Below are 22033 nucleotides of genomic sequence, written 5' to 3'. Positions count from 1 at the left end.
ATTAAAATCACAAAATTAAAAATTAAAATAAATATGCACAGACTAAATTTTAATTGCTAAGATGAATCTAAACTCAGTAATTGGCCCAAAGTAGCTATATCGATTTACCCCATTACAATAGTCCATTTATAGTTACTATCATAAAAATACACTTACTTGTAGGTTTAAAATTGTACATAAGGCACATTTAATGTCCAACATCAAATATTTTAGCGAAATGTATATTTTAGAATTATTGCGCTTCTATTGCGTTCCGTCTGTTTAGCGCGCATGCGTGCAGCAGCGCTCGTTCACTGTGAAGTTTTGCAGCAAAATGGAAATATTTGCATGACTTTCTAACATTTACAGATGGAGAATAAACTTCTGAAAATTAAGTTATGCACTGAGGAAAACACCATGTCTCAAACACATAAAACAGCACAAAATGTATGCCGTTTCCTATGGTGGATCGATTTGATCCATGATCGACCTCTAGGGCTGCTTAAAAAAAGCGTGCACGCGAAATGATCTTGACTAGGTAAACCTGGATCGAATTAGCAGTATTGTGTGAACTTCAATTATCTTTTATGAAACCGTTTTAGCCCGAACTAATTTGTTAGGTTGATTCAAGTCAGGTTTTGGAGCTTTTCTTAGCATATTTTATGAAACAGCCCTCTGTTCCTGGAGGCACAACAACAGTAAACATTTTGGAAATCTTTCTTATCTGACCCATATATTTCTGGTCATGGAGTCTCTACTAACGAGCTGATGAGTTGAATCAGGGGGTGATTGGCAAACACACCAATCACACAAGGGGGTGATTGGCAAACAAGACACACCTGGGAACAGTCAGGAACTAATCAACAAGAAATAATATAAAAGTCCTCACACAGGGGAACACAGGCTGGGATCATGACAGTGAATTGCAAGATATAAAGTTATAATTGCAAGAAATAGTCAAAATTGTATCCGCAAACAGTGATTGACTGTCGCACAACTCTGAACGCAATTCAGTGATGTCAAGGCTGTTATGTGATTGGTTATCAAGGCACACATGATCCAATTTAGCCGTTACTCTTTCTCCAACGGTACAGCCACGGACCCTCATATCTCCCAATAATAAGACCATGGCTGCGTCCGAAAACCTAGGTAGCTGTCTTGCTGCCTTATAAGAGAATGACTTGTACGGCAGCACCTCACGAAACTGATTTCGGACAGCGCGAGCTTTGGTGAGAACTAAACAAATAATTAATTACTACACTAGTAATTTCTCGATAGAAATGATATCAAAATTGAAATATGTTGGTCAAAATCATACATTTATACAGAAACTGAGCAGCAAACGCAACTTTCGGACGCCATCTTTATTTTTCTAGCTCAACTGTCACAGAATGGAAAGCACAGGATTGTGGGATATCAAAGGCAGCTAAGGATACATCTATGCTTCCTTCAAAAATCGATCTGAGGAAGGTATCTCATGAGACAGGAACTGAAGCTAACATTGGATTCGGACGTGCATTGATGACTTCCCTCGAAATGTGTCCTCAGAAGGCAGCATTTTCAAGTTTCCGGATGCAGCCCATCTCTGAAACTATTTTTCTGCTCACCTGTACACATGCAATAGCAAGACAGAACCAATCAACCACAGAAAAACATAATATGGATCCATTAATTCACAATAAACAAATTAAACTAGCCTACATAGTTTGTGCAAGGTCACTATGATCTTGCCAAGTAAGACATGTTCCTGGATCAGCATATTTTGTTGATCCTGGAACAACATTCTTGTCTAAAAATGTAGTTCTAACCCTATCCCTACCCCTACCCCTAAACCTAACCCTACCCATAACTTATCCCTAAAATCAGAGGGAAATTATAGGTGAATAACACAGATGTTGAAGCACCTAACGCTGGTTGTGCCTAAACTTTGACATAAACAGTAAACTTGTCCCTCAAATCTGATTGGTTGATTGGAATGTTGTTTCAGGATCAACAAAGATGTTTATCCAGGAACATGTTGTACTTGGTAAAATCACGTTCACCGTTTGTACAATTACATGTATTTAAATTGAACGTTAAAAGTTCAAATGGATCACTGTCAGAATAAAAAGGTTGTTTTTTTTTATGGGTGCAACAACCTGTCACTGGCAGTCCCTTATGAAAATGAATCATAGTTTTATATTTGTAGATTTCCATGGTTATCATGACAGTAATCATATTTCAACCATGTGTAAACAAAAATATCTAATCATTTGCAATTAAGGTGTGTTAAATGTCTTTCAAATATAATGTTAAGTGGGTATCATTACCAATTTTACTTTTAGTAATAATTTAAATGTTCAGTTTAGAGGTATTGATATCGACGATACTGGCCTTTGAAATTATCGGCATCATATCAAAAACAAGATAAGTGATATCACCCATCCTTAGTTACGAGTGTGAGCACAAGCAGCAAGATAAGTTGCTGGCTGCAGTTCACTTAACGGCTACCGGTGTCGCTAATAACAAGAATTTCTGAACTGTACTTAAGGCTGGTTTACAATCGGCGATTTATAACAGTCCTTTACGATGGTTGCTTGTCAGACTGTACAAACATGATCCTCATGTCACACTCTGGGATCTCAGCTTTCTTTTATGTCAGATTGTACGACAGTCAAGACGCGTTAAAAACAGACGCGTGCATGAAAACTTTTCCGGAGTTTTACATCAACTCATACACGTTCGGTGACTGTGAGCTGCATTACACGCAGTACTCAAATGGTGGCTAAAAAAGACATCTCTATCGTTAATTTTGAACACGGCTTATCTGGAAAAACTAAGACAATTTGACGTTCGTCGTAGAAGTCACACTGCAGGATTGTGCACCAAATTTTCTGACACTGCCAGAATTTCATCGGAGGTTAAATTTGATCGCAGCGGTCTTTAACCGGCTGTCTGTGAACATGTCAAACTAGCGATCAAAGACTACAGATATCAGGCTAGGATTATAGGAATCGTTTAGGATTTGCTAAATTTGTCTCAGACGACCAAATCATGGGCAAAATCGCACAGTGTGAACCAGCCTTTATCCTCTGAAATAAGTTCAACTATTTAAAGCTGCAGTCCGTAAGTTTTACCTCTTTGTTGCCATCTCTGTTTGAAACCTGCAATTGCAGTGATTTGTGAAATTATCATCTTTATGTGGATTGTGCTTTGGCACGGCTCCAAATGTTTTGAGGTGTAGCTGCAGCTATGTGTGGGGGCTGTCAGTCAACGCACCAGTGTGGATCTTCACTGTACATCGTAATTAAAGATGCATTTAATGTATGTCCAAAATAAGTATGTATGTCCAAAAAAAAGAAGTTTCACTGGAAAATGTCATCTGAAGAAGTAACATGTCATCCACTTTTGTTCTGACAACTGAAAAAAACTATGGATTAAGCGAAAACGTGTGCTACTGTTACCTTAGTTGTACTCGTTACATCAGAAGAAGAATGGCATCTATGCTAATATTAGTCTCTCTGTTTATCCTGAGGATTACCGTAGTCAGCCGGATCCAGACCGTATCCAGGTGAGATCGAGGATGTGCGCCTAGACACGACGACAACGCAGCCCTGAAGTGTCAGCCGAGATTGAGTCAACTAGATCATCCCCTGTGAAGGCCTCACCGACACGACAGCCAGTGGCACAGCTCCTCAACCATCCCATACCTGCGTGATGAATACGATCCTCAACTGGATGGAACTGGAATAAATACTTTGACTGTTGCGATCCCATCGGACTTATGAAAACTGCCTGAATCATAATAATGCACTGTTCGCTGTTGGCCAGAGGAGAACTGGCCCCCCGAATAAGCCTGGTTTCTCCCAAGGTTTTTTTTTTCTTTCCCATTTGACACCTGTTTGCCACCAGATGTCACCTGTTGGAGTTTGGGTTCCTTGCCGCTGTCGCCTTTGGCATGCTTAGTTGGGGACACTTGACATTTGATACTCAATAATGTTTTGATCTGCCTGCATTGACACCATTGTATGCGAACTGAACTGAGCTGGATGATGATATCACTGTTTACTCCAGTGCTGATATAGATAAACTAACTAAATTAATAACTATTGATTCTTACAACGGAATGAATCAATACTGAATTTACTTAAGCTGGACAATGATACCATTTTCTTTAAGAGCTGCTGTGCAGCCAAAATTGTATACCAGTTTATCGCTGTAAAGCAGCTTTGACACAATCTGCATTGTAAAACGCGCTATATAAATAAAGGTGACTTGACCTGACCTTATTACCCAATGAACCACTGAAATGTCTTACCTGTCTAGCAGCCATCTTTGTGTCCATTTTAGGTCACGCCACCTTTCAAAAGGCCTACCGACTTTTATTCTTGTTTTCACATGGGCCTGATCGCTTTCCCTTTTTTTTACTGTAGGCTCTCTGCAGTCTAGAAAAAAGAAATTTTATGAAAAAAATTTTTTTACCACAGTTGTCGATGATAATTGTCAATGATAATTGAACTTTCTGGATTACAAGCCATCATCTCAAGTTTAAATACATTCCAGCTGCTGTAAGAAGAGGCTACAAATGATGCACCACCAGGAGGAAACTCGTATTTCCCGCTAAATCCTACCAGTATCACTCAGATTATAAAACATTATTACAAGCTTACCATTGTGATGAGATAGTTTTGAACACTGATTGGTTATGTACTTGCTCAATAATTGATTTTGGATCATTTTTAACCAAAAAAAGTTACAACAGCAGCTTAAAAAAAACAAACAAAAAACATGTCTCTAGATCTTTTTTTTCTTTTTCGTTTTACTGACCTGCATCTTTCGTTTTTAACAGCAGAAATACATTCTGTGTGAACTGGCCCTAAGAGTGTTATTTATTTCAATAATTCCATTAAAAGAATAGGGTAAAACGACTCCTTACCAGTGTTGAAAAAAATAATACCGTAGTTTGTTGTTCTGGTTTTACCATAATTCCAGTGTGTTTATACTAGCAATGATGTTTACAAAATATTGCATATATGCAACAGGTAAGTATTGTAATTACTATTTTTATATATATATATAAAAGTAAAACTGCTGATGAAAGATAACAGTTTTGGTGTTTTTTTTTTTTTTTCATGAACAAACACCACTCACATTTTCTTACTATACTGACATATTGCTTTCTTTATTCGTGTTATTAGTTTTCAGGGAGCAACACAGCGGATTTCCTGGTCATTCACGTCATCTGATTTGTTAGAATGTAAATTTTTTATTTAGCAAACACACAGTTCTACCCTGCAAAACCCACAAATGACTCTGCTTATCTCATGTCTCCAGTATAACATTCTTCATTTGCATTTATTTTGCTTACAAGCAACATGTACTCATGTTCATGTTATGAACTTCGTCTGCCCTAGCTAGTCATTTTGAAAAGAAAAAAAAAAAATCCTGCAGGTTTTGTTTTCTAACCTGGTTTGGTTTGGTTCTTTGCCTACAAAATAGTGCACAGTTGAGGAAAGAAAAGTTTGGACTCATCTAATTATATACTATCATTATACCGTTTTTCCAACACTTTGGAATAATAGTGATGTCATCAAAACCATGAAACCCTTCCAACTCACTTCAATTTTTTAAATATGCAGGCACTATTTATTATTGTGTACAAAGCTAATTTCAAGCAGAAGCCTTTTGTTTTGTTTGTTTGTTTGGTTAGTTAATTTTGTTTTGTTTTTTTTCTTTGTAGACGGATTGGTAGAAAGATTGTGTCCAAGGTCTAAAACTGTTGGGGGGATGTTGCAAAATAACGTCCATCAGTTGCTAGTTTGAATATCAGTAAAATTCAGTTGTTTGGGGAATCAAGCCTCAAGGAAACAGACCTTGTCAACAGCAGGCTCATTCATTTACCGTATATAAACAAAAGTACAAGATACAATCGCAGCTCACAAAAACTACTCAAAATAGCACAGCTGTATTTGCATCATACTTTGCATTCCCCATAATTTTTATGAACTGAAGCCTAGTTTACTGGCGTTTACAAGTTTACTGACGTTTGCTTCTTGTGGCATTTTATGCTTATTTTTTGTGATAACGTTTTACAACTGTAAATTATAGGCAGATATCTACATGCTTCATACTGCTGCTTTTGTGTATATACAAAACATTGTCATATTAATAATAATAGATAATATGTCAAGCTCAAACTACCATCTGTTTTCCAAACTTTTTTGTCAGCAAAATTATTTTCAGTCCTGAAATATTTACTTCTGCTGACTGCTTAAATTAATATTTCAATAATTTAAGGACACATTCACATGTTCACGGTTCTCTGAAGTCAGTTAATGGTCTCATGACATGCACGTAAACAAACTAAAAACAGATGAAATATTTTATGTTTTATTTTGGTTTTTATTTTTAAATCGATTTTAATTTTACATTTTTTTATTATGTAATTATTGATAAGCTTTTCTAACTTTTATGAACCCCCTGCAAAAATCCCTAGTTTAAATTGGTTTAAAAACTGTGACAGACAGAAATGTCTAATGCTTAGGTTTAGTAGCTGGATGAACTGGATGTTGTGACCGATTTTACCTTTGTAATGTATGAAAAAAAAAAATTCACATACAGATGCAATACATGTACTAAGAAAATAAATAGGGTCAATTCTGATTTTATGCTGGCTTTAACAACTAAGGAGACGTTAGAGATCAATAACTGTCTTCCTATGATGGTCTGGTTACTTTGGGGCAGATGTCAGTTGAATTTATTTGTATAGTGCTTTTCATAATTCATAACTGTTATAAAAGCAGCTGTACAAAGACCAGTGCTTGACACGAGCCCCAGTGAGGAAACCAGGAATTGGCAAGGAAAAGTTCTGGGATGATCCAAAATAAACACGATTACAGTAGTCAGCATTGTGAAAACATAATGTAAATGCAGATAATATTTTCCTTATGCTGTTTAAGGGATTAAGAGAAAATGCTTTGTCTTAATCCCTTAAATAGCCAAGAACATGCTTTTTTTTTTTTTTTTTTTTTTTTGGTACTTTAAAAATGGCTTTCCAGTTCTTGTTCATGCAAAACAGCATCATTACAACATACATATATTTTACAATGCAAATCTATCATCGAGTCATGAAACGCATCAAATCTAATCTGACTGAAGGGAACACATATAGCTTTGAGAACTCGGGCTGTTACTGTATGTACAGTATCATCTGCTTTGACTACTTTAGAAATTGGTGCCAAGTGTATACTGCAAATTTTATAAACATTTCGAAGGCTCTGACCTTTGGTTGCTATGTCTTTAAGTCAATCCAGTCCTCAAGTCAGAGTCATATTCTGTTCCCTATAGATAGACAACCTTCACTCTTAAATTTTTTTTCAGCTCTCTATATGATTCCATGAAGAATCTTTCCAATGCACAAATGGTTCTTTGTAGTGGAAAAAAGGTTATTTAGATTATTAAAATGTTATTCACATTAAGAAAAGAATGTTTTTCTTTTAAGAACTGTTCCATGGAAGGTTCTTTGGGGAACCTTTGGTTCTTCTAATGCATCACTGTGAAAAATTCCTTTTGCAACCTTTCATTCTAGGGGGCTTTCACACTAGTACTTTTGGTGCGCACCCGGGTTTGATTGACGTCAGAGTTCAATTTGTTTGGATGATGTGAACGCTGTCTTCCAAAATCGAGTGCGCACCTGTGAACTGTACCCGAGTCCGCTTAAAAAGAGTGGTAAGGTTTATGTGAACTCCAGTACGGTTGACTGCTGATATGAATGCAATCACACTAAAAGTGTGAGTGAACCGCGATTAATGACATATGATATGATGAAATGTGTGTTTCACTTACTTTCCTGATGAGCGTGACTGACTCACTGCAAGTAGAGAGCTGTATATCTCATTTGTGCTCACCTTTAGCATTCTTTTGGACATTTGCTGTACATTCGCAGTAGGTAGACGCAAGTGTCGTTACGTACTGAGGCTTTGTAAACAAAACCAATGGTTCAAAAACAAAAATATAGATGAAGTGAGCACTGCTATGCAATTTGCCGTCTTCTCCTGTGCCGTTGTTACCAATGACGCAAACGCACCAGAGTTTGGACCCAAATAATATAATCTGAACTCAGTCCAGCAGGGGCAGAGGACGGGGAAGCAATCGAACCAAGTGTGAAACCACCCTAAGGCCTTGGGTATACTTACTTTTTTACGCATAGTGGCTAAATCCCAAATGGAACACTTCTATGCACTTTTGGTCTTGTGGACTTACAATGGCTGCCGCGTGTCTAAGTCCACAAGACCGTAGAGTGTCCCATTTGTCAATTTTAGGCTTCAGAAGGGTGCTCACGAGCGCTCCCTTTGCGGCCGATATGCGCCCTTGATGCGCATTTTTGCGAGCTTCGCGGCAGACTTCTTCCCGACAGTAAAAGTGGCGTTACGTAACCAAAGTGCAGACTCGTAGGAAGACTGCAAGTGTTTAGGGTGCCATTTGGGATTCAGCCAGTGTATGCCCACAGCCTTGGAAAGTATACTTCACTTGACTCGTACTCATACACAGGAATTTGACTCATGCACAGTTTTGAGAAATCACTCGCCATGAGTTACAACCCATGTAAACATCTTTGTAATCTTTCATTTTAGAGTTGTACAAATGAGGGTACTTTCTAACCTCTTCACACAATCTCTCGTCTATACAGGCCTCCATTGTCACTGTAGCTTGCATGTGTTCCGATCTGTACGCGCGATTACAAAAAATCCGGCTGTGCGCATACAGTATGTGTGTACTCTTCTGATGACAAAATTTGCCTCACGCACACTGTACGCTGACCCTCGCAATGCGTAAAAAGTTAACTATACTTTGGGCTTAAAGCCCTGGGTATACTTCCGTTTTTTTTTACGCATACGCTAGTGTATGTGCGAAGTTTAACGCACAGCCTTGGAAAGTATACTTCATTTGACTCGTACACATACGAGCAATCTCTCGCCATGTGTTACAACCCATGTAAACGTCTTTGTAATCTTTCATGCTAGAGTTGTACAAATGAGGTTACTTTCTAATCTCTTCGCACAATCACTTGTCTATGTAGGCCTCCATTGTCGCTGTAGCTTGCATGCGTTCTGATCTGTTCTGTTTATGCAGTTTATCTTTGACTACCTTGTGAATCGACGTCCCCAGGGCACGGTTACCTTGTGGACAAACAAATTACTGCAAAAAAATTGCAGTAAAAAAAAAAATGGACCTGCGGTTACAAAAATCCAGCGGTGCGTATGCACATACTCTTCTGATTGACAAAATTTGCGGCACGCGCACTGTACGCTGAGCCCTCACATTCATGTAAAAAGTGAACTATACTTTGGGCTTTAGGCTGTTGTTGGACCAGAAAGTGCTGCCGTAGGCTTCATTTAGCAGGAAGTTCCTGTAAGCTATCATGTGATGCGATTGACTGAGCCTCAGGACTGCCACCATCAGCTCATCGAGAACTGACATTTAGCCAAGAAATAACACTCTGAAATGTCAGCATGACATTTGTCTGTTTATAAAGTTGCATTTACAACATTTCAGCCAAGCATCTGACCATGAAACGTAAAGCCATCTCACCCAATCTTGCTTTTAATAAACCACAGCATTATCCTGCTATTTTCACTGATTCAGAGTTCAGTCTTCAGAGGTGTTACAGGAACTTATCCTTTTCTGTCTTTCTTCAAAATGGACCTAGTGGTTTAACTGGTGAAGCAATTTACACCAGTGAAACTTCCTCAGGTATCTTTACATATTTACAATACAGTGTTGTGCACATAGATTTTGCACACTGGAGACATCTGCTGGTCAAATGTGAGAAAAACCAAAACAATGACCACTGAAATTGGTAAGATACTTGCAATTGTTTTTAGGTAAAATATAAAGCATATACCTTCATTCATCTAGGAAATAAACATCAAAAGTCCACATCATATTTCACCCCAAAATCAAACATTAATATTATATTTTACTTACATTATTTGCATTGTCTTTATTTTCACCAAAATTAAGCACATTTTCTTCCACAAATTTCCATTAATGTAAAATTAACCAAAATCAAAATATCATTCATGTAATATGTGTCACAATGGGGGGAAGATGCTAATGGTCCTGTTTTTATTTTCGGGTGAAATGTATGCCAGACCGGTGAGATTCACCCACAACAGCAGCAACACGTGATGCACACATGCTTTTATTGGAAAAGTGGATTTGTAGAACAAATCATTTGGATTTGTACTTTACATCTTTACAGATAAAAACATTTTAGAGCATGATGTAAATTATTTTTTACTGGTTTCGTATACAGCAGCTACACATACAAAGAATACAAACGTGACAGAAATATACAGTCCATTATAAAAATTTACACACAGGCACACTTCTTCCTTCAAAATAATTACAACCAGACTGAACTCTTACACATCCCTGTAATGAGCATTACCGACAACATCAATATACAAAATATTCACAATACTTGGCACTAGAGTGCAGGCTAACCCTGAGCGCTTATGACATTTTTGCTACACGGAGGTCTCTTGTTCCACATGAGACACTGGATTTGATGAGAGAAATGTTTCTGTCTCCTCCGGTGTTCCAGCATCCTCCTTTACGTTGCCATTTATTTCTTTAGGACCATCAATCTGCTAGAAGCAGTTTCAAGGGTTAGCTCACCCAAAAATATTAATTAAAATCATTAATTACTCACCCTCATGTCTTTCCACACCCATAAGACCTTCGTTCATCTTCGGAACACAAATTAAGATATTTTTAATAAATCTGAGAGGTATACGACTCGCCCATAGATATATATAATCACCAATTTTAAGGTCCAGAAAGGAACTAAAGACATTGCTAAAATAGTCAATGTGACTGCAGTGGTCCAACCTTAATGTTATGAAATGACAGGAATACTTTTTGTGCGCAAAAACAATAAAGTAAGCGCTGAACGTAAACAGTGTAGGAGAATGACACAGAATATAAGATATTGTTGAATAAAGTAGTTATTTTTGTTTTGTTTTTGCACACAAAAACAATTCTCGTGGTTTCACAACATTAAGGTTCAACCACTGCAGTCATGTCGACTTTTTTTAACAATGTCTTTAATACCTTTCTGGACCGTGAAAATGGTTATATTGCTGTATATAGAAGAGTCATATACAGTACAGTCCAAAAGTTTGGAACCACTAATGTTTTTAAAAGAAGTTTCGTCTGCTCACCAAGGCTACATTTATTTAATTAAAAATACAGTAAAAACAGTAATATTGTGAAATATTATTACAATTTAAAATAACTATTTTCTATTTGAATATATTTCACAAAGTAATTTATTCCTGTGATGCAAAGCTGAAATTTCAGCATCATTACTCCAGTCTTCAGTGTCACATGATCCTTCAGAAATCATTCTAATATGCTGATCTGCTGCTCAAGAAACATTTAATGTGTACAATTGTACAAAATATTTGTGTACAATATTTTTTTTCAGGATTATTTGATGAATAGAAAGTTCAAAAGAACAGTGTTTATCTGAAATCTAATCTTTTGTAACATTATAAATGTCTTTACTGCCACTTTTGATTGATTTAATGCATCCTTGCTGAATAAAAGTATTCATTTCTTTAATTTCTTTTCAAAAAAATAAAAATAAAAATTCTTACTGACCCCAAACTTTTGAACAGTAGTGTATAATGCTACAGAAGCTTTGTATTTCAGATAAATGCTGTTCTTTTGAACTTTCTATTCATCAAGGAATCCTGAAAAAAAAAAAAAAGTACACAACTGTTTTCAACATTTTCCAAACATCATAAATGTTTATTGAGCAGCAAATCAGCATATTAGAATGATTTCTGAAGGATCATGTGACACTGAAGACTGGAGTAATGATGCTGAAAATTCAGCTTTGCATCACAGGAATAAATTACTTTGTCAAATATATTCAAATAGAAAACAGTTATTTTAAATTGTAATAATATTTCACAATATTACTGTTTTTTACTGTATTTTTAATTAAATAAATGTAGCCTTGGTGAGCAGACGAAACTTCTTTTAAAAACATTAAAAATCTTAGTGGTTTCAAACTTTTGGACTGTACTGTACCTCTTGGATTTCATCGAAAATATATTAATTTGTGTTCTGAAGATGAATGAAGGTCTTACGGGTGTATTTAATGACAGGGTTAGTTTTTGGGTGAACTAACCCTTTCACTACAGTAAAATCACCCAAAGCAACAACGTATTTAATTGTACAGCCATGGTAGCATCTTACCTTTTGTTCAGGAGGGGAAGTGCAGCAAGCGCTCGGCTGCACAAGCTTGTACAGAAGGGATCGTGCAGTTCTCACCACTGGATACACTGTGCCAGATGCCACATCGTCTCCTTTTGTTGGGCCTTGCAGTAGAAAACAGAATATAAATTATAAAACTGTATTTTTACATTTTATGAATGGCGCTTGCCCATTGTAACACTTAACACGACAATGCTAGGGTGTTGTAAGTGGTTATCACAGTTATGTTTCTGTCAGCATTATTTTAGTATTATTTATTAACATTTTGAATTTTCAAAGACCTCAGATGACCAACACCTGTGAAGAGACGGCGTCAACTCCTGCGAGGACCTCAGAAGATGCAACATGCACATTCCCAAATTTCTATATATCCTAATTATTGTTAATATGTAATTCATTTTTCCAGGAGCTCATTACTTCTACCTTAAAGTTAAATGCTAACAGTGTTTGTAAATTAATTGCCCAAATTATTACATTATTTGCTAACTGCATTCTACTTAAATTGTAATTTTGACATGCAATCTCTGTAAAGCTGCTTTGAAATGATATGTATTGTGAAAAGCGCTATACAAATAAATGTGAATTGAATTAGATTTTATTTATATATTTTCAACTTTAATTTTAGCAATTTTATGTTCTTTTGTCATTTTTATTTTTTTTTCATGTTTTTTAATATTTCTATTTAGCTTTAATTTTTTTTTTTTTTTTTTCAGGTGTAGTTTTAGTAATGTTTAGGGCTGTCAAGCGATTACATTTTTTAATCTAATTAATTACATGATGTAGCGATTAATTATTCTAACTAATCGCAAATGAATCGAACATCATGATCAAATTTGGCTGAGAAATTACTCCCAAAAGATCATTTTAAGTCATTATTGTCTAAAGCATCACATAGACATTAATAAAAATAGCTTCAGCAAGACATATTTTATTTGATTCAACATAGAATTTATTACACATTCTCTTTTGGAGCATGAGGGTGAGTAAATGATGACTAAATTTTCATTTTGGGGAGAAAGTTCTTTTAATGTTTTTTTGTTTTTTTTACTATAGAAATATGAAATGATTTTTTTAAATGAAATTATACTCTAAATAAGAAACTAAAACTGTAAATGTCCTAATAATTAAGTCATTCATTCATTTATTCATTCGATTCGTTCAAATGGCTGATTCATTCAAGAGTGAAGTAAATGGTTCTCTTTGCAAATGGTCCATTCAATCATTAGGCCTGTTGGACTTGAAGTGGCTCTGCACAGAAAAATATTAGAGAGCAGATGGCTCCGTATGCTTTTGAATCGCTCTTGTGGTACTCTGATGTCATACACGCCGATCAGACTGTGCCGTGCCGCTTCAAGTCCAACAAGCAGGGAAAAATTGAACAAAACAGACAATATTGTGTCTTAATAACACAATATTAAGTTCTTATTTATTAAACTGTTGTATAATACCAGTATCACATTTGCACTCGTGCTATTCTGGACAGAAAAACAGCACTCGTATGATATTGCACTCGTGATATAGCTTAACTACATCACATATGATGTAAATATGAGACAAAAACTCAAACAGGGGCATTTCTTGCCCCATATCCTGAATTTTAGGGACATTCTAACTACATTCTATAGGCTTCATCATGCAGCAAGTTGTTGCCACGCATCATATTCGTCATCAATCAACTGTATGAAATGTCAGATGACCTACATATGTCTGGGGTGTAATTAATTAATCTAATTAATGTGTTAAATCGACAGCCCTAGTAATGTTACAAATTCAACTTTTCAGTTAGTTGACAATGCAACAATTCTAATATTTGTTTAAGTTTGTCACCTAATATTTATATTTTATTTTATTTCAGCTTCATGGTAACACGTTACAATAAGGTTCCCTTTCGAATGGGAACAAGACAGATCTTGCTCTCCATGCCACTAAGCAAACTGCTGCCGCAATCAACCGATCGATGGTGGCCATGGTGGCTATGGAGCATCATCTTTAGGTGAACCTGGCAGACATCGGGGAGAAATTTTCTCCTTCTTGCGCAGGTTTCGCCATCTGAGCTTTTTGGCATATTAGTTGAGGCGGTGGTCGTGAAGTTCAGAGAGGCGAAGGTGCGGTCTGCGGCCTTTAAGACCTATATACCTTGGCGGTTTAGGTCCATGCCACAAGCTTCTATGGGGCTTGGCCTGTCTTGGTCTGAGGACCAAAAACAGGGCCTGAGGGTGAGCATTTTATGGATTATGTATGGTTTATTATGGAGTCGTATGGATTACTTTTTTATATGGATGGATGCATTATTTTTGGCTTCAAAACGCGCCCCCCCCCCCCCATTCACAACCATTATAAACCTTGGAGGACTAAGGATATTTTTAAATAGATCTCTGATTGTGTTTGTCTGAAAGAACAAATACACCTAGGATGGCTTGAGGGTGAGTAAATCATGGGATAATTTTCAATTTTGGGTGAACTATTCCTTTAATACAGATTAATAAATGCTTTAAAAATATATTTCTTATTATTAGTTCACGTTAGTTAATGCATTTACTAATGTTAACTAATGAGACCTTATTGTAAAATGTTATCCACTTTATTTCAATTCATAGTTTTAGTTTTGGTTAACCATAAGGCCTTCTCAAGTGTAAACGTGTGATTTCTCAATTGAAAATCTAGTCCACAAGACTAAATTTCTAAGTCGGATTATTTCAAAAAGTAATATCACAACAATAAACAATAAGTAACACTTTTTTGATGTCACATTCTGAATAAATACTATCAGAAGCTCTTTAGGTGAATGTTTCTCACCTGTCATGAAGCTGATAATGAGTCCTATAACCACCACAGTGGAGGAGTTGAGAGCACTGTACCACATGTACGACAGAGAGTAGAAGCCATCCAGCCCTACGGGTCTGCTAAAAAACACAGAAAAGTCATTTTAATGCTTTCCCTCAATATATACATTTACATTGCACTGCATGGTACTGATCTACAAGTCACCTGGCAGCATCTATGACGGCAGTCACGGCTGTGATGGTGATGTTGTCAGGGGTGACTGCTACTGTAGAGTTGAATGGAGGAACTACAGAACTGGACATCCGAGCCAAAAAACCACCAATGCCAACCCAGAAAGCCACGAGCAGACCTGCAGCAAGTCCTATTACAGCTCCCTGAATGAAAAAGAGAAAACATCCTTAATGTGAAGTTTATTTAAGCTTATTTCCACCACGGAATAAAAAATAAAATATAATTGTGAGAAAAAGTCAGAATTGTGAGTTAAAAACTCTGAATTGCGAGAAATATAGCCAGAATTGTGAGATGTAAACTCACAATTGCAAGAAAAAAGTCAGAATTGCAAGATATAAACATGGAATTGTACATGCACACAAAAAAAGTCTGAATTACAAGTTTTATACTTGTTTTAAACTCAGAATTGCAAGACAAACTTGCAATCACAAGAAAAAAAAAAGTAGAAAAAAAACAACAACTTGGAATTGTGAGAAAAAACTCAAAATTGTGAGGTAAAAGTCACAATTAACTTTTTTATTTTTTTTATTCTGTGATGCAAACAAGCTTCTATAGAAGTTGGATGAATTAATGGATGGAAAGAAGGAAGAACTTACAATGCTATTGGCACATGGGAAAAAGATGCCGAGACAGAACAGACCGAGCAGTGGCCCACCAACCATCCCGAAGATACTGAGAGCAGCCTTAAAGTGAAATACACAACTAGAGGTTAGCTAAGGGATAACGCACATCCAGACGATTGTTATTGCAAAACAAACCCTGACAAGCAGATCATGTTGAGTCTGGTTTATAGTCTGGTTTATTATTATCTGGTTTATTTTGCGACAACAACTGGCTGGTTGTATGATATCTCACATATATTACAAGGCTACTTGTCACACAAGTGAATAATTAGACAAAATATTTATTATAATTAATCGAAACAAACACAATGTTTCTGTGAAGAAAAAAGCTTCTAGTAAACAGTTTTTCAACCCAGACAAAGATGGACATTTAAGGGATAATGTACAGTTGTATCACTTATTACCCGGCTTTTCACCACATAAATAAAGATGGGAACATTTTGATATGAGAACAGTTTTAAAATCATACCTGTTTATTATTTTATAACCCATTACAGTGTACAAAATTATCTTCCTAGCAACAAGACGAATACCTAAAAAATACCTTTTAATATTTTTTTCCTCAGCAGAAACAAAAAAACTGAATTGCAAGATGTAAACATTTCAGGTTACAAATGTAACCCGGTTCCTTGAGAAGGGGAACAGGTATGGGTGGGCGATATACCAGTAAGACACAGTTAGAACTGGTAGAAATTCGACAACCAGTAGATATTTGACTATCGTCTCTATTGCAGTTACATTGTACGACATGTAACGTTGCTGTGCTGCGCGGTCGCGAAAGCTTATCATCTGAATGCATTTTTATTGCAGTTTAAAAATAAGTGATTTCACAAACTGTGCACATGAAGCCACTACTCAATGAGCATTTGAGTACTGAACAGTTCGTTTTGCCGCATAATTGGGCTTGAATGGTTAAATACATATTATGTCAAAATGCCCGCCTTGCAGGTATCTTTGTAAACACAGATGAGTATACTGTATCTGTGAATTTGGTCTTAATGTGACAGCAGCCTAATAAACCTGCTGTGTCATTAATGTTAATCAAACAACAAAAGAAGAAAATCTCTCACTGCTCTTGACTGAATCACTTTTGTAACTTTAATAAGAATGAATGCATGTTTAATTTACACAGACAGGATACATTTTTGATTTCTTAATATAAGCTGATTACAGCTATAAATTCATATTCATCGCTTTTTAAAAAAAGCATGTATGCTTACCTGAAGAACTGAACTGTTCATCAAATGGACGACATAAGCCATAGCCAGACATATAATCCCATATGATAGGGCTGGATGAGGAATATAATCATCCATTATAAACATGCTCACTATTTGATCACTTTGAGCAAAGGCGAAATCAGATGAAACATATTCTATCATTGTGCAAGGCAGAAATCATTTCAAATGAAGAGATAAACATTCAGGATAATGTCTCACCCAGCATCTTTGACAGCAGAGTGGCTCTGGCCTCCGTCATTGAGTAATGAGGTTTGATCAGATCCACCATGGTCACCGTGGCCAGTGAGTTAAACGCTGAGGATATTGTACTGTCAATGAGAATAATCTCAGTTTTATTTTACAAATAAAGTATACTTTCTATATTTTTGAGGCATGCAGACTACTGTCTTTATCTGTATCTCTTCAGAATGTAAGTTTATGAGAGACAAAAGTAAACAAAGCAGATCTGCATGAACATGCACTACAGAGTACGATTTTTTTTAAAGAAATAAATGTTCTTATTTGGCAAAGATTCACTGAATTGATCAAAAGTGACAGTAGACATTTGTTTCTATTTCAAATAAATTATTTTCTTTTGAACTTTCTATTCATCAAAGAATCCTAAAAAACTCTTTAGTGTCCACAAAAACAAAGCAGCACAACTGTTTTCAACACTGATGATAATAATAATAAATGTTTCTTGAGCAGCAAAGCATCATATTAGAATGATTTCTGAAGGATCATGTGACACTGAAGACTGGAGGAATGATGCTGAAAATTCAGCTTTGCACCTCAGGAATAAACAACATTTTAATATTTATGCAATTAGCAGATCATGTTGCATATCATTCATTTTTGGGGACATTTTGACTACTTTTATGACAGTTGTTTTCTAAAATCATTGAAGATTACTATTACAGTCTTGCTACAATACAGTCATTTTGCTTTTACTGAAATATGATCTGTGAAATAGGATTTCCTCAATCATCAGGCTGTTACCTGAGAGATGCGCTAAACAAACACGCCACAAACAATCCAGGAAGTCCAGGGAAGTTTTGTAACATGTCCATGACAAAGTAGAGCACCATCTGTAAAATCAAAGAACATTATTCTTATCAGGAGCTATATATACAGGCACATGTATAAGATCATTGTAAATCTGGTACTAGTTTGGTGCTGCTAACCTGGTCTTTGGATTTGATGTACTGCTGTTCTAAAGGGCTGTTGTTTCCGTAGCAAGCGTACATGACCAGCCCCATGAGACAACTGAGCATCAAAGCCACCTGAAGACACGGAAACACCATATAGCAGGACCTGCACGAGAATTGTAAGAAGTACAGCTCTAAAGTTCATCTGAGAGGTTTTGGGGTCTGTACACAGCAAAATCCCCCGAGTTAAATCAACTCTGCTCAGAGAACATACGGTCCCTCTCTACACAAGAGTTTAAATAACACTGAAGCAGAGTTAAAGTTAATTATGATGATAATATGCTGTTTGTGGAGTTGTTTAATCAGATCTTGAGAGATTTAATGTCTTTTATCTTCAGTTGATTTAATCTAAGGCTGTGGCTGGAAGTCATTTGTAGTTATTGTGTTTCTCTTCAGTAATTCTGCTTGTTAACAGCAGGTGCTCATCACTAATGCTCAATCATAACTTAATTAATCTCATTAACTTTAACTCTGCTTCAGTGTTACTTTAACACTATATAGAGAGGGACCATATGTAATCTGAGCAGTGTTGATTTAACTCTGGGGATTTTGCTGTGTACGTAGGTAAAAGGAACGCTTACATGACGGCTTCTTTCTCCGTACGAGAACTGAGGTACCTCTGAACCTGAGCCTGGTTCACTCCATAAAGAGACAGCATGAGGAACACACCCCCAACACCTAACGTCCAGAACGTGTGTCTCACCGTTGGGTCAGGATTCAGGCTGAACAGACAGAGTCAGTCAACTGGAGAAATGACTTTGAGTATCAACACAATATCCTTCATGTCTGTAGCACAAACAGTACAGGATGAGTTACATGCCCAGATTTAATACTTAGAATTAGAGGTTTGTTCATTTCACAACTGATGTCCTGAGGCAGTCAAAAGAAATTTCTCAAGGTCAAAACTTAGTATTAAAAAGTGAGAAGTCATAATTAGAAAACATATTTGTTAGGGATTAGGGGTGTAACGGTACATGTATTTGACCCGAGCCGTCACGGTTCGGTGCATACAGTCAGACGACAAATACAGTCAGTCACAAGCGATCCACACTCCAATCCAGAAGGGGGCGCATGCAGTAATGCTGTTTTCTAACCGGCACAACAAGAAAAAGAGCAGAAGAAGAAGAGAAAATCTATGCACCAACCCAAAACAAAAGTTCAGATTGCACGCAAGAGCTTGCTAGTAGCCTATACGCTGAGTTTCGAATCATTTTTGTGACACGCTCCACAAGCTGCACTGAAAGGAACCCAGGATGGCAGAAAGCCGAATCCTGTTTGTTTTCTTTATTTTACAAAATACATTTACAGGTGTAGAGTGTACACAAATAAAAACAAACCCGTACATGGAAACGTACCGAACTCGTATCGAACCGTGACTTCTGTGTACCATTACACCACTATTAGGGATGTAAAAAAGTTAACACATTAAATTAATGTAATAATTTTAAATACATTAACCAAATTTTATATTATTTCAGGTTTCATTTATTATTATATTTATTAAAACACTTTAATTATTTTTATCATTAGAAAATAACAAAACAAATCTGCAGGGATAGTTCACCCAAAAATAAAAATTCTGTAATTAATTACTCACCCTCAAGTTGTTCCAAACCTGTATGAATTTCTTTCTTCTCCTGTACACAAAAGATATTTTGAAGATTTAGATAATTGATAAATCAAACAGTTCATGGACCCAATTGACTTTCATAGTATGGAAAAATAAATACTATGGAAGTCAATGGGGCTCATCAACTTTTGTTACTGACATTCTTCGAAAAATCTTGTTTTGTGTTCAGCAGAAGAAATAAACTCATACAGGTTTGGAACAACTTGAGGGCGAGTAAATGAGGTCAGAATTTTCATTTTTGGGTGAACTATCCCTTTAATAATATTTTAATTGTGGACATTTAGACACACTAAATATTTTGAAATATTAAATATAAATGGACTTTATACAGTACAGCTGCCTAACCTCTAAAGAGGATCATCATCATCATCATATTTAGGGGGCCCTGGCTAAAAAAAAAAGTTTGAACACCCCTGATTTAATAGACGCATTTATCCATAATGACTCTCCCTGGAGCAACTTTGGTGTGCTGTGCCACACCAAACCAGTTAAAGTGAACATACTCGATTCCAGAGATGCGTCCACCGTCTCTGACTTTAACCCAGACTTCAGACGGACCACCAGCCTGCTGAACGCCCACAATGATGACGGCCAGCTGACCAGTAAACATGACTACTGTCTGGAAAACATCGGTCCAGACCACTGCCTTCAGCCCACCCTACCAGGAGGAAAAACATGCAAAAATAATTACAACTTCTTTGAGACCATCAAAACAAACAAGCAAATTGAAATGGGTTGACATTTGTAGCCAGTTTTACTTTTAAAGATATTTAAAGGGTTAGTTCACCCAAAAATGAAATTTCTGTCATTAATTACTCACCTTAATGTTATTCCACACCCGTAAGACCTTCATTCATCTTCAGAACACAAATTAAGATATTTTTGATGAAATCCAAGGTTTTTTTTTTTTTATCCCCCATAGAAAACAACAAAATTACCACATTCAAGGTCCAGAAAGCTACTAAAGATGTATTTAAAACAGTTCATGTGACTAAAGTGGTTCAACCTTAATTTTATGAAGCGACGAGAATACTTTTTGTGCACAAAAATAAAACAAAAATAACGACTTTGTTCAACAATAATCTTCTCCGTGTCATTCTCTTATGCTGTTTACGTTCAGTACTTCCAGGTTCTGCATCAGACCGCAGACTCATTATTGGCCGGCTCTTGCGTCAGCATCGCATGCATGCCTCGTGCTGCTCACATGAACAGCGTTGGCCAATACTAAGACAGCGTTCTGATGCAGAACCTGGAAGCCTGCACTGTCTATACAATGGAAACATCAAAAATATCTTAATTTGTGTTCTGAAGATGCACAAAGGTCTTATGGGTGTGGGACGACATGAGAGTGAGTAATTAATGACAGAAATGTCCTTTTTGGGTAAACCAACCCTTTAACCCTGAGCAGCCTGACATGTGAAATAAATAACAGGCAGAAAAAAAAAAATATTTTGTATTATTAAAAATAATATAGGTAACTCTTTACAATAAGGTTCCATGTGTTAACATTAGTTAACAATTTATTCATCTTAGTTAATTTCAACATTTACTAATACATTGTTAAAATCAAAAGCTGTATCTGTTAATGGACTTGAGCTGACAATAGAAATTAATGTTAACAAAAAATGAATACTGTAACAAATATGTTGCTCATTATTGTATTAATTACATTAACTAATGGGACCTTATTGTAAAGTGTCACCAAAATAATTTTTATTAGAGGGGAAAAAGACAAAAGTAAGATGAAATTCGGATAGCTTGTAATGTAAATCAATGAGATAATATAGCAGACTACTTACATAAAATGCAGATAAATATCAGCTGTCATATATCTCCCAATAATATGTCTTATTTAGATTATATTTAAATGCTTAGCTTTATTATCAAAGTTCTGCAGTTTTAACTGAGTGGGGAAAAACATATACATAACGATTTTAAAGGGGCTCTATGGAATAATGACACCCAGTGTTCAAAATAGGTACTGCAGTCCAAATTCAAATTATTGTTTGGCCCGCCCCCTCGTTCAAAGACACGGGTTGCCAGCTTTTACAGCATATGGTTGCCAGCAACAATAGGGAGCGCAATTGA

The 22033-nt window shown here is 36.2% G+C and overlaps 2 protein-coding genes across 8 annotated transcripts in view; one reads left to right on the top strand and one right to left on the bottom strand.

Annotated features, from left to right (window-relative positions):
- Positions 1-12803, top strand: part of LOC125268345 (ankyrin repeat domain-containing protein 66) — a 31929-nt gene extending 19126 nt beyond the window's left edge. Inside the window, exon 4 of one of the 2 annotated variants that reach the window (XM_048190467.1) lies at positions 12529-12803. The gene's annotated coding sequence lies outside the window, so the exon portion shown is untranslated. Of the gene's footprint in view, positions 1-3493; positions 3513-12528 lie in introns of those variants that run through there. The other variant, XM_048190468.1, reaches the window with a different exon arrangement.
- slc5a6b (solute carrier family 5 member 6) overlaps positions 10147-22033 on the bottom strand; it is a 32101-nt gene continuing 20214 nt past the window's right edge. The window contains exons 6-17 of one of the 6 annotated variants that reach the window (XM_048190455.1): positions 20449-20603; positions 19671-19712; positions 18897-19037; positions 18292-18421; positions 18107-18195; positions 17327-17436; positions 17108-17178; positions 15861-15947; positions 15238-15407; positions 15046-15152; positions 12232-12353; positions 10147-10613 (exon numbers count right to left, since the gene is read on the bottom strand). In XM_048190455.1, coding sequence (XP_048046412.1) covers positions 10491-10613; positions 12232-12353; positions 15046-15152; positions 15238-15407; positions 15861-15947; positions 17108-17178; positions 17327-17436; positions 18107-18195; positions 18292-18421; positions 18897-19037; positions 19671-19712; positions 20449-20603 — 1347 coding nt within the window. In that variant the 3' untranslated portion in view covers positions 10147-10490. The remainder of the gene's footprint in view (positions 10614-12231; positions 12354-15045; positions 15153-15237; positions 15408-15860; positions 15948-17107; positions 17179-17326; positions 17437-18106; positions 18196-18291; positions 18422-18896; positions 19038-19670; positions 19713-20448; positions 20604-22033) is intronic. The other 5 variants (XM_048190457.1, XM_048190458.1, XM_048190459.1 and 2 more) reach the window with 5 other exon arrangements.

This window comes from Megalobrama amblycephala, linkage group LG5, assembly GCF_018812025.1.
Source record: "Megalobrama amblycephala isolate DHTTF-2021 linkage group LG5, ASM1881202v1, whole genome shotgun sequence".
In the NCBI taxonomy this organism is placed as follows: domain Eukaryota; kingdom Metazoa; phylum Chordata; class Actinopteri; order Cypriniformes; family Xenocyprididae; genus Megalobrama; species Megalobrama amblycephala.
Note: the sequence above shows the minus strand (reverse complement) of the source record. Positions and strands in the feature narration are given on the sequence as shown.